An 11,712-nucleotide genomic window follows, 5' to 3' on the forward strand; every position below is an offset into this window, starting at 1 on the left:
AATGAGAGAGAGGAAAGCTGTTACACTCGTTACAAACCTTCATTTTCTCTTCTGTGTTTATTATTTTTATACAGCTGAAAGCCTGTTCTCAAAAAAAGAAAAAGGAATTGTTTTCACCTAGATTTTTTTTCCTCCAGCAAACCTGCCCAGTCTCCACTGGGTAGAGGTGCTGTTTTCTCGTAGTGATGTGAAGGTGTGAATAGTTCTTGCTTGAGCTGGCAATTACAGGCTGAGGCATATTAAAATTCCTCTCACTTTTCCTGTTTTGTGGGACTAAGGGCTTTAAATGTTTGTAATGGTGAGATAAATAATCTTTGCTAAGGAATTTCTAAGTAGCTCAATTGATAGGTGGTTTTTAATACTGCAAGTCTTCAACCTGCAGTGGTTACTGGACTTTAGTAAGCCTTGCTCTGCGAGTTGATACCCTGCCAACGGCAGCAGAGCAGGAAGGATAGGTACCTAAAGTACCTCGTGAGAGCCGCTGCCATCCCTGGCCACGCTGTTGTAACTGTAAATGATGTCATTTCAGTTTGCTGCTATCGGCCCAACAACTGCTGAAGCCATGGAAGCAGCAGGAGTCCCAGTGAGCTGTACTGCAGAGAGTCCGACTCCCCAAGCCCTCGCTGCTGGCATCCAAAAAGCTCTTCACTTGCAGAACTGCAGTTTATCCAAATAAGAGCACAGCACGCATTTGGAGGTCAACGTGGTGCTGTAGAAGGTTTTTCCCATTTTTCAGACCTGTTGTCCTGCAAGGAAGTTTTTTTTTTCAGGAATATGCAACACTGTCCGTGTCAGGGCCTGGCCTGAGAAGCTTGCGTCTAAGTAGCCAGGAAATCTAGAATTTGTCCAGCATCTCTTAAAGCCTCTAGCTATTCCCCTTTCCTCATGTGTGCAGTGTAAATATTTTACATGGGCATTCCTCGAAAACCGGTTGCGAGAGGCAATCTACATCAGTAATCTACATCAGAGTAGTACGAGTGAAGTAAGGTCAGCGTATCACCTCAGGTATCTCCTAGCACACCAGGGAAGGTTTTCATTTCTCTGTATAATCCGTGTCACATGCACATCTTCCTTTGTAGAAGAAAAGGATACTTAGAGTGAAGTATTTTCTGTTGTAAAGCTTCCTTGTTCGTTGTTCTGCTTTTCAAATATTTATATGAAAATAAAGATTGTAGATTCGCAACTTCTCCGTGAAGTTGCACTGTGTGGAGCCAATAGCAGGTCAGCTATTCCCACTAAGTAGCCTCACAGTACAGGGTGTTAAAAATGAGGTTTTGGTTTCTGTTCCTGTAATGAAGGAGGATTTATTAACAGAGAAATAAACTGGCTTATCATTGTTGATAATGGTGTTAGTTGTCTGTTTTGGATGCGGTTTATGCTCTATTTGTTTACCTGTGAAAGGAGCAAAAGTAATTGTATTTAGCACTAATGCTACCTTTGCTAAGGCCACGAAATTCGTAAAAGATTTAAATCAATTATAATCCTCAGGGAAGTCATTCATGGCGTTAGTACAGCGCTGAGGTTCAGAGAGTAACAGAGAAATCCTCATTTGCCCTAAGTTTCTGGTAGCTTAATTCTGAGTATACGACCTGAATTTCCAATTAGGCGAGATGCTGCCTACCTGGAGTAAGAGTTGATCTGAGGCCAGTTACGTTAATTCCGGGTTGCACATTTGGGTGCGTCGGGCAGACGGGGCAGGGTACGACGAGCACTTTGCTTTAGGAAGCAGTTCAATTTCTTGAGATGAAATAGAACCTCGGAAGGACACGAATTGCTGCAAGATAACGTTGAATGGGGGAGGAGCACTTCCTCACTGAAGGAGAACATCCTGTGGGATAGGGAATCGCCGTAGTAACTGGGTGTATGCAGGACCCTGTGGATTTGCCCCAGGGAAAGAAGGAAGAGGATGATTGCTGTGCCCAAGTGTTGACTTTGTCCCTGGTTTTGTGTCTTAAGATGATGGAAGTGAAGCTGTGGAACGTTCACCTTCAGCTGGGCAGTGGCATTGTAATGTAGAGCAGGCGGTACTGTTTGTCTCAAGTCAAAAATAAATCATAGCATGGTTTGGGTGGGAAGGGACCTTTAGAGGCCACCCAGCCCAACCCCCCTGCAGGAGCAGGGACACCTTGAACCACATCAGGTTGCTCACAGCCCAGGCCAACCTGGCCTGGAATGGTCCCAGGGATGGGGCCTCCACCCCCTCTCTGGGCAACCCCTGCCAGGGTTTCACCACCCTCACTGCAAAGAATTTCTGCCTTAGATCCAGGCTAAACCTCCCCTGCTTCAGTTTAAAGCCATCCCCCCTTGTCCTGTCCCAGCTGGCCCTACTAAATCCATGGCAGAGCGAGGATGCGGAAGCCTGTTCAAGTCCCCTGGGGTACCAGGCGCATCTCCGGTGTCTGAGGCAGAAGACAGATCCTCTCCGGCTGTGAGTGGTGCTGTGGGGAAGAGGAGGAGGGGAGCCAGGGCCCAGAGAAGAGGGCAAGGCGTGGCAGCAGAAGCCACCCTGGGCTCGTGCTCCCTCGCACTGCGCAGCAGACGCTCTGCTAGGGTGAGTTACACCTGGTCGATTCTCTCGCTCATCGGCTCAGGCCCACTGCTGCGGGTATTCCCGGCAGCCCAGCAGCGTCCTCGCCAAGGAACACACACGGCTCACGCTGAACACAACGCTACAAGACCAAAGGGCTCCAGCAGGAACTCTGGCTGCCCTACGTCTGCCGCATCATAACGCGCGCGCTGCCTCGGCCTGTGGCGAACAGAAGGGAACGCGAAGACTCGATCTGCAGTCGAAGGGGTTGAGCTACGCGAGGCATAGCTGGCATTTGCTGGGGGCTGCAGAGGCCACCAACTCAGCTGATACGGTGCCTGCACCTGAACTTCAGCCACCTTGGTTGTCAGGGAGAAACGCTGGCTTGAAAAATAGCAGTTCGAAAAGATCAGCTCTGGACCTTGGCTCAGGGTCATCCTTGGTATTTGGGTACAGGCAGAAAAGGGCATGGAAATGGAGCCCTTGGATGGCTTTTTATCCCTTCCCAGCCCGAGCAGCTCGGCTTTAGCCAAGCGACCCTTCCACAGCTGGAGGAGAGCGTGCGCCCCGCTCCCGCCTTGGTGACACCCCCGTCATCAAGAAGCAGGAGACGTTCTCCCTCCTGCCCCACCGCCGCCACCAACCCGAGAGGGCACAAGCCTTTCCTTCGTAAGCAATGTGGCATTTACAGCCCCCCTGCTATTTGACTCAGGGAGGGACTGTAAAAATATTACGTTTTGTTACGAGGGAGCGAGGTTACACAACTTCCCCCAAACGCCCAGGGCGCAGCCTGGTGCTGGGTGGGGGAGCTCACGCAGAGGTGGGGGCCCAGCACCCCCTGGTCTCTGCAAGCAGCTGCTCCCGAAAGCAGCAGGGGCAGGGATGGGGTAAAGGGTATTTTCTTTTGGCTACTTTTTACAGCACTCTGTTAAGCGCTGCCTTGCAGGCATGGATGCCAGGAAGATGCACTCAGGCAGGCCCCATCTCTTCTAAAAAAGCCCCTTGAGGCACCTGCTTCAGTCCAGGAGGAGCAGCCCTTACTCTCCCCGCAGACGCTCTGCTTGGGGACCCTCAGGCCCATCCCTCGTGACTGCCGTGAGACCCGCAGCAGCGCAGCAAGGGGAGGGCTCCGGCTGGGGGTCCCCTGACCTCAGGAACCCAGCCCTTGCTGTTCTCCCACCAGGGATCTCCCCCCTCTCTGCCCCCCAGCAGTCGCCCTTAGTGCCCCCTCAGCTCCTCTGCCCCGGAGAAGAGACTGTGCTGTGAACGCTCCTTCGTGGCCAGGCTTCCTGGCAACCCTGCGCATAGCGCTGTCGGCACCTTCCTTCATCCTCCACAGCTTTGACCTCCCCAAAAGCAGGGAGAGCGCGAGGGGTGCAGTGTGGAGCCAGCCCCCAGCTGCAAGGCAGGGAGAGACACAGAAACCCCAGCCCCCCCCCGGTGCCTTTTTCAACTCCGTCCCTCCAGAGCAGCAGCGACAGGACTGACCCGTGTGACGCCACCATCTGTCATCCCTCCGCAACGCTTCCCCCCGCTGCATTCGTGCCCTGTGTTGCAACAGAAGGGTCGGGGGGCTCCTGAGGGCAGAGCTAAGGGTGCACTCGTAAAACCAGGCCTACGGTGGCAGGAGAGAAATGTCTACAAACTGGGAGTTTTGTCTGGGTTGGTTTTTTTTGGTTTTTTCAGTTTTTGTTTTTACAAAACTCTCACCCCCTGAGAGCAAGGCTCACCTCAAAGCGAGCAGCGTGAATTGTTATATTTAACACACAAGCTGTGAATCAGAAAGATTAAAGAAATAAATCTATGCATACATATACACATGTAAGAACTGTTAATACCTGTAAGTAATGTTTTATACTGTTACTACACAATAATGAGCCACATTTATTTGTAGAAAACCACTACTAAACCTGTACTGTAACTAATATACACTAGTATTTGTATTTTCAGAAATATAACATGTATTAGTTAAAGTCTTCCAAAAAATACCATCACATCTATCCAAAAACCAGAGTCCCCTCAAGCTGAGATTAAGGCTGCCCCCTCAGGCGTTAGGGCTGATGTTACAGATTTTCTCCAGCCCCCTCCCCCCCACCACCCCTCAAAAAGTTTTAATTCTGCTGAGCAGTTTGCCTCTCTGATGAGGGTCAGAACAGCCATTACCAATTAAAACAAGGCAGACTGATGTGTGAGTTTATATTTAATAAATAAATTTTTATTTAAAAATACACTCTCATTTATTCACAGTTTCAAATCTGCAAAAAAGAGAACACTATTCTTGATCAATTCAAACGCAGCCAAACCCATTCACTCCCTGGGGGAAAGGAAAGCCCAGCGACAGCCCAGCTCGCAGCTAGGAAGGCACACAGTGTGGTGCAGGACAGGGACTGGAATACCAGCCCTGCGGCCGCGCGGCCCGGGCGGCAGCACCCGCTTCCTTGTAGGAGGGTGGTTCGTGGTACTGGTTACAGTGTTACTAAGTGTAGTTCATTAAATACCAAACCAGAGCAACTGTGAGATTACATTTTTATGCAAAAAAGCCCATTACCTGTAAGAGAAAAAAAAAAAAAAAATCATGAACTTCTCCACAGGGGAAAACTGTTACCTGGCTATCCAGAACCCCAACCTGGTGTTTCAAAGGGGAACGCCAGGAACCCAACCACGACAGCGTTACCGCAGGGTAAGCGGGAATTCCTGTCCTCTCCCAGATGCGCAGGGTAACAGCGTAGGCGACATCATCACCTTCGATAAATACAAATCCCACGTGGGAAAAGCCACCACCGACCCCATGCGCAGCAAGGCACCATTTCTGCTGCTTTGCAGCCGTTCAGTCACTGAATTCCTCCGCTGCCAGCTTCGTTACCTTGAGCCAGCTGCTCCAGTAAGTTTAAGATCACCTCTGTTCGTCCTAGCAGAGTCGTGCTTTTGTTAGCAGTCGCACGCAACAGCAGGGAGTAAACTTGCTTGTTTGTTTTAAGAACAGCTTCTTCTTCATTAATGCCCCTGAAAGGAAAACAGACAACACAAACTACTACCCTGACCACACTATTTTATGCTGCAAATTATCAAAACAATTATGAAATAACAGCATTGATGACAATCCCCGCGAGGCCACATGGCTGGGGTTTTGAGTCTCTTGGGTCCTCAGTTCCCGTTTTCCTACAGTTTCTCAGCGCTGCAGTCAGAGCCCCTGTTTATTCTGCAGGAGGGATAAGGCGTTCCAATTTTTATTCGGCTGCAGTCTGACCATTTTATGGACTCATGATCCCCAGGCGCATCGTAAACCCCCCCAAATGCAGCTCACCGTGCCAGAGCTCCATACTTCTGTCTAAGTCGGTGTCTGATCCAATCACACCAAATGCAAACAGACTCCCGAGCACGCCGGAGACGGGGGCTGGCTGCTCCCGCGCCACTGCCCGCCCTTCGCTCTCCCCTCTGAACCACGACGGGCATCGCTTCCCCGCTCAAGCCCAAAGCCCACGATCCGCCCTCACCCTCTCAGCTCCACGCGTCCAAGCTGTTTCCTGACAATCCAGACTCCTCCAAGCTCGATACCTCGGCACAGAAGAGCTTCTCCTCTTTTGCCTGTCTGCAGCCTAAGCCCCCACCAGTTTTCTCAAGTTGACAAATACCATCATCAGTCACTTGTCAGACACGTGCTGGCATTCTGCCTCAGCGCCGTCACCCCTCCTCTGCTACATTTCATGCCCAAGACCAATAAATAAGTGACCCAAACTAGAAAAAATAAAAATAAAAAGCCGCTAACATTGATTTTATAAATAAATCGTGTATGTGCGCAAGCAGCAGTCAGTTTAATTGCAAATGCTTCAGGAATTACCCAGAGATGGTGAAGCAAATTAAATTCATAACGCTTGGCAGAAATCGGGCAGGTTTATTTATTAAACAGAACAGGTAGTCAATAAAAAGCCAGTGAAATGCAAAGTATTTCCAGGATAAGTTGCAGGAATTCCCAGAACGAAGTATTACTTTCAATTACTTCTTTCCCCCGATTTACATAGCCAAGTTCCGTTACGCTTCTGCATTTCACTTTCAGAGGCTAAAACTCCAATTTCATCCAGTTTTATTGTTAGTCTGCAAGTTTCGCTATCGAACATTAATTTTACCACATGTTCTCCCGTTCTCTGCCAAAGTGCATCCGAGACCCTGAAACAGCATTTGCGAGCTCCCATTTCCTGCCTTTTCAGCCTATTATTAAAACAGAAGGCAGGCGCGACCGTCCCCTTCCACAGCGCAGAGCTGAGGACACGTCTGCAGGACGCACACCCCGTACTGGAAAGGTTAAGCGTGAAGTAGTTTTCAGCTTTGCCTCAATCCACCCGTGTTTAACCAAGTTTAACGGGTCACAGCAACGCTGCCATGTCACAGCGTTCCGACTGCAACGCCTTCCCTGTATGGAATCTTCAGAGCAAAACCCCATTCGAGAGAGACAACGATGAGGAAGTAAACAGGGAATGGGGGAGTGGGAGGAACACCCCCACAAAACCAAGAGGTTTTTGTTCTGTTTTGTTCTATCCCATAACACGAGATAACAGAAGTAAAACAATTTGCTCAGTTACTTGGACCTCTACGTGGTTACGTACAAGTTACACTTTAGTCCTCTGCATTTCACATATTCAGATTGCCACCTTGTGGAAGCTCTGTTTCAGAGGGAAAGCGCGGAAGAAAGCGCTGGAACCACTGCTAAGCAGCACATGGGCTTCCCCCTGGTCTCATGCTTTTCTGTTTCCCAGCCTCCTCCTGTCAGCAGACAATTTGCTGCGCAGAATGAATTCATCCCACACTTTACTTCCAGCAAAACGGCGCTTGAAGCAGCAGTGCTTGAATCTGAAAAACTGTTAACTTCCAGCCACAAAGAAATCCCTAGAACTGTATGCTAGGACTAACGACACATTTTCACCAGTTCGCTTTGTATAACATCAGAAACAGCAACGGTACCCCGCCGTAGCTTCTGCAGTCCAACGCATTTGCTGCTGAGGGAATAAAAGGTATTTTCTGGACCTCCCAAACCACCACCACACAGATTCAAATCCAACCAACAGAAGCGACGCCGGCGTAAGGCACTGCCGTGCCTAACCCCAACCACGCTTCAAGGTCAACACAAAAAGGAGAGGCCACGTTTGTTCCGAATCCCAGAAGCAAGACAGAAGCTTATTTCTTCATTGCATTCTATTAGGTGTTAGAAAAATTCTTTAATGCCAGTGAATATCTTCCCCATACACGTCCCTGCCTGTGTACAGCATTACTGATGCGCCTTTATTATCAAGTATTCTGCTTGCTAAACTACGCGGTCTCTGATCTATTTTATCATCAAGATATATCAAAAGATCAGCAGTATGCAGCAGTTTCTCCCCCACGAACTTTCAAGTGCTCTGTCCCAGATGAAGACCAACGTCAGTTAAGATAAAGGACAGCATGTGCCTCATTCCCTGAACGAGCCATTCAATTAAAAAGAGGAAGACAAAGGTATGCCAGAAAAATTATGGCAGTGCAAGTTAAACTGCTTCGTACGTGAATTTACACCTATGAAGGCCATAGGCTTTATATCCTCCAAAGGGTAAGGTAGGTATCACAGAGCGTGCTGAAGCATCAGCAGTTCATAACCGCACCATGCATTTCAAACAATGACTACAAACTCATTTTCCCATTTGAATACAGCCATTCGAGTGTGACTTTTTTGTCCTTGCTCAGTCCTGGACTGCTACCAGGAAAGAGGAAAGAAAAAAAAAAAGCTGCCTAGACACACTCAGGAAAGATGTTTCTTGGTCATTCCCTCAATTACACACAGAAACACAGCAAATGTGCCAAATTGAGATGATCAAGGCATATCTGGGCTCCTTCCCCACAGAAGAGTCACCTCCTAAAAGAAGAAATACCACGCTTTCTTGCATGCTTAAGAGTACATAGCTCATGTGGACTTATGGATGAGAAGCACATCGACACACACCTATCAAGGTTCAACTTACCCAATTTTTTTTTTGGTTGAAGTTAACAATTTAATGGATTGGAGGAGAAGGAATGACATTCTGGACTCAAAAATGCTAAGCAGTTTCAATACTTCTTCTTTGTTAAGGCCAGCAGAGGAATCATTAGGTGACGTATTCTCAGCACTACTTTTATCCTTGCTTATCTACAAGAGGAGGAAAAAACCCCAGAAGTCATTTCACTGAACTCTACCATTTAAATGCACAACCTGCAGCTTAGCTGACTCTCTACAGGAGTGGTACCAACACCACAGCTGCTGTGGCACCCTGGTTATGAGGCTTCAGGAATGAGCTCACATCCACACTGTACAACGGTTATGCCAACTGCCTATGTTGTACATATATCTAAATATAGTAATTTTTAGTTATAAAAATATCAGGAAAACAAGGACTTGACTACTCAATCTGTTTCTCAAACTGCCAGCAAGGGATGAACACACATCAGCATATATCACAAGTAATTATCTAGGCATCAAGAATCTATTAACACTAGCTACAGATTACCTTCTGCACTCTAATATTTCAATGTTAAATACACTATATAGAGAGAATTCCCATTTACATTGTACATACATTCTTAAGTTCTTTAAGACTACGTTTAAGGGATAATTCAGAGTTGCACAGAGCCCCGGTCACTCTGTCAGCACACATCCATACCCAAACATGTTTTAATCCCTGTCCAGATGAAGGTTTGTTCTACAGTAAATTTTTTTTACCTCTCCACTTGCAATTAAAGGCTAGAAGTGAACTGCAACAGGCAGTTACCGAGAAGTAACCCTGCAGTATCTTAACTGCCAAATGACCGGTTTTAGTGAACACGAAAGATACAACAGAGCAGATATCGGACTATCAGACTTCCTTTACCTGTTCATTTTCTGCCACAAGCTCTTTTCTGATAAGCTGGAATGCACCCTTGGTTTTTGCCATTATATCTAGGGCCCCGAACAAAGTCTTTAACTTCCCAGCACTGCTGTTCTGACCTGAGGGGAAAAAAAAAAAAAAAAAAAAAAAAGTAAAAATCAAGGACACAAATGGCTTATATGTTGCAGATTGCACTTTTTCTTCCATCCAATGATTTCAAGAGTTCTCACAAGAAAACTGTGTACTGTCCTCGTCAACTGAAACCCAGTAAGATAAAAATGTCTCTCCTCTTGATTCTACTCTTCGAAGCAGATAACTTTGTATATAAGAGCAGAAGTAATCTAAAAATGAAATTAAATAGGAAAAGGCAGTTTGGAGAGCTGCTGTGGTAAGACAGAGCCAGACTTACTCGCCATCTGGAATTCTGCAAAGGCCACTCTCTCCAGCTGCACACGAAGGAACTCACAGGGTGCATCCTTCAGGAGTTGGAAGAGCCGTACTGCTTTACTATAATGAAGATCAGCGAGCACACGGTGTTGTTTCCTCAAATGTTCATCACCAACCTGCACTCAGAGTCAGGTACATAGTAAATCCCAGACAATTTATATGTTCCCAAGGTAACCATGAGAAAAAAAAAAAAAAAGACCTGCTTATTGACTACGAGCTACCAACAGTCATTCCCCAGCTCATTTCACAATGCTTCATCTAAATGTCTGCGCATTTCCAGCAGGCATCACCAGCTTGCCACCTTTGAAGCTACTGTAGTATTTTTTTTTAAGCTATTGTAGTTTTTTTTGTAGTTCAAAAAGCTTTGAAGCTATTGAAGTTATTGTAGTTAGCTAATGCTAACGAATTCACATCAAGTAGAACTATGTTAATTACAAAGAATAATATTTTGAAAAAAGTCAGAAAGCAACATGCAAGTCTACACTAAGGCTTTAATAAATCATTTGCTAATGTTCTAGCAGAAGGCTGCCTGCTTTAAGTATCAGAAGAGTGGCTTAGAAGCAAAACCAAATCAAAGAAAGTATTTGTCATCAATGGTTTCTGTTACGAGAGCATGGAACTACTTAGAATAGACAGAACCATAAAGCTCAATACACTCCATAAGAGACAGACTGCTCTTAAAAGGAGCATTATATTTCACAAAGATTTGCAAATAAACCACCTCACATCTCTTTGGGTAAATCGTTTAAATACATCCCAACTACACATAGAAGGATAAATACCAGTCTTCACACACACTGGACGCAGATTCAGAGTCATGGAATCGTTTAGGTTGGAAAAGCCCTTTAAGATCATCAAGCCCAACCGTTCCCCTACCCCTGCCATCCCACCCCCAAACCTTGTCCCTAAGCACCTTGTCCGCCCAGCTTTTAAATCCCCCCGGGGATGGGGACTCCAGGTCCTGGGGCTGCGGTTGTGTGGGACGGCTCCTGGAAGAAGCTGATCTGGTTTTCTTGCAATACCTTTCACTTCTGTACCAGCTTTTATCCAATAATCTCAAAAGCACTTTGCAAGTAATAATTAATTAAACTTCATAGACTCTTTGTTCAATTCCAGATTATTAATAAATTATACTTTATTATTTATAAATACATGCCACATAATTTTTCTCTCCTGCTATTACCCTGAGCAGTCACTTAGCCGATATTAGCACAGTTTAATTCCAATTTGGCAAGTATGCTCTTTAACCCTTCAAGGTTCACCCTGACCAGCTCCTTGCTGGGCTCATATTCAGCCCCCTCTCGACCAACCCCCCCAGGGCCTTTTCTGCCAGGCAGCTTTCCAGCTCCTCTGCCCCACGCCTGGAGCGCTGTGTGGGGTTGTTGTGACCCCAGGGCAGGACCCGGCCCTTGACCCTGTTAAACGCCATACAATTGGCCTCCATACACGTTAAATATAGAACCCATACAAAACCCAAAACATTTTGTACAAATACCTGGTTTCTCAGGCAACTGTGGTACATTGAAGCAAGCCTGTGGTGGATGGTTGCAGCCCGGTACTGGCAGAGAGGCTGTCGTGCAGAGACTGTATCAACATCACAGTATTTCAAGGACTTCATCATGGCTTCACTAACTTCCTTCTCTATCTGCAAGGCAAAACACAAGGATGCAGCATGATTACTTTGACACTAGAACACCACTACACGCAAGTGCAAGCGTTAAATTTCTAGTTGTGGCAGTCTCTTATCATTAAGCAAAACCTTAAAAATGCATGTGAATAAGCATTTTATGGTTTGCAAGAACTGCTTCACAGAAGTTCTTCAGTCTAATACAGGTTTATGAGTTATTCCAGTATCACTTTTCCTCACACTTTAGT

General features: G+C 46.6%; 2 protein-coding genes across 4 annotated transcripts in view; one reads left to right on the forward strand and one right to left on the reverse strand.

Moving 5' to 3' along the window:
• The window catches only part of UROS (uroporphyrinogen III synthase), a 20,627-nt gene extending 18,978 nt beyond the window's left edge, over window positions 1–1,649 (forward strand). For 2 of the 3 annotated variants that reach the window (XM_009641069.2, XM_035896581.1), the window contains exon 10: window positions 530–1,649. In XM_009641069.2, the coding sequence (XP_009639364.1) occupies window positions 530–676 (147 nt within the window). In that variant the 3' untranslated portion in view covers window positions 677–1,649. The remainder of the gene's footprint in view (window positions 1–529) is intronic. The other variant, XM_035896582.1, reaches the window with a different exon arrangement.
• Window positions 1,650–4,740: 3,091 nt separating this feature from the next.
• The window catches only part of EDRF1 (erythroid differentiation regulatory factor 1), a 30,232-nt gene continuing 23,260 nt past the window's right edge, over window positions 4,741–11,712 (reverse strand). The window contains exons 22-26 of the mRNA XM_009641070.2: window positions 11,333–11,482; window positions 9,800–9,953; window positions 9,394–9,509; window positions 8,512–8,675; window positions 4,741–5,530 (exon numbers count right to left, since the gene is read on the reverse strand). Of these exons, the coding sequence (XP_009639365.2) occupies window positions 5,359–5,530; window positions 8,512–8,675; window positions 9,394–9,509; window positions 9,800–9,953; window positions 11,333–11,482 (756 nt within the window). The 3' untranslated portion in view covers window positions 4,741–5,358. The remainder of the gene's footprint in view (window positions 5,531–8,511; window positions 8,676–9,393; window positions 9,510–9,799; window positions 9,954–11,332; window positions 11,483–11,712) is intronic.

This window comes from Egretta garzetta, unplaced genomic scaffold (assembly GCF_000687185.1).
Source record: "Egretta garzetta isolate BGI_Z169 unplaced genomic scaffold, ASM68718v1 scaffold386, whole genome shotgun sequence".
NCBI classification, from domain to species: Eukaryota; Metazoa; Chordata; class Aves; order Pelecaniformes; family Ardeidae; genus Egretta; species Egretta garzetta.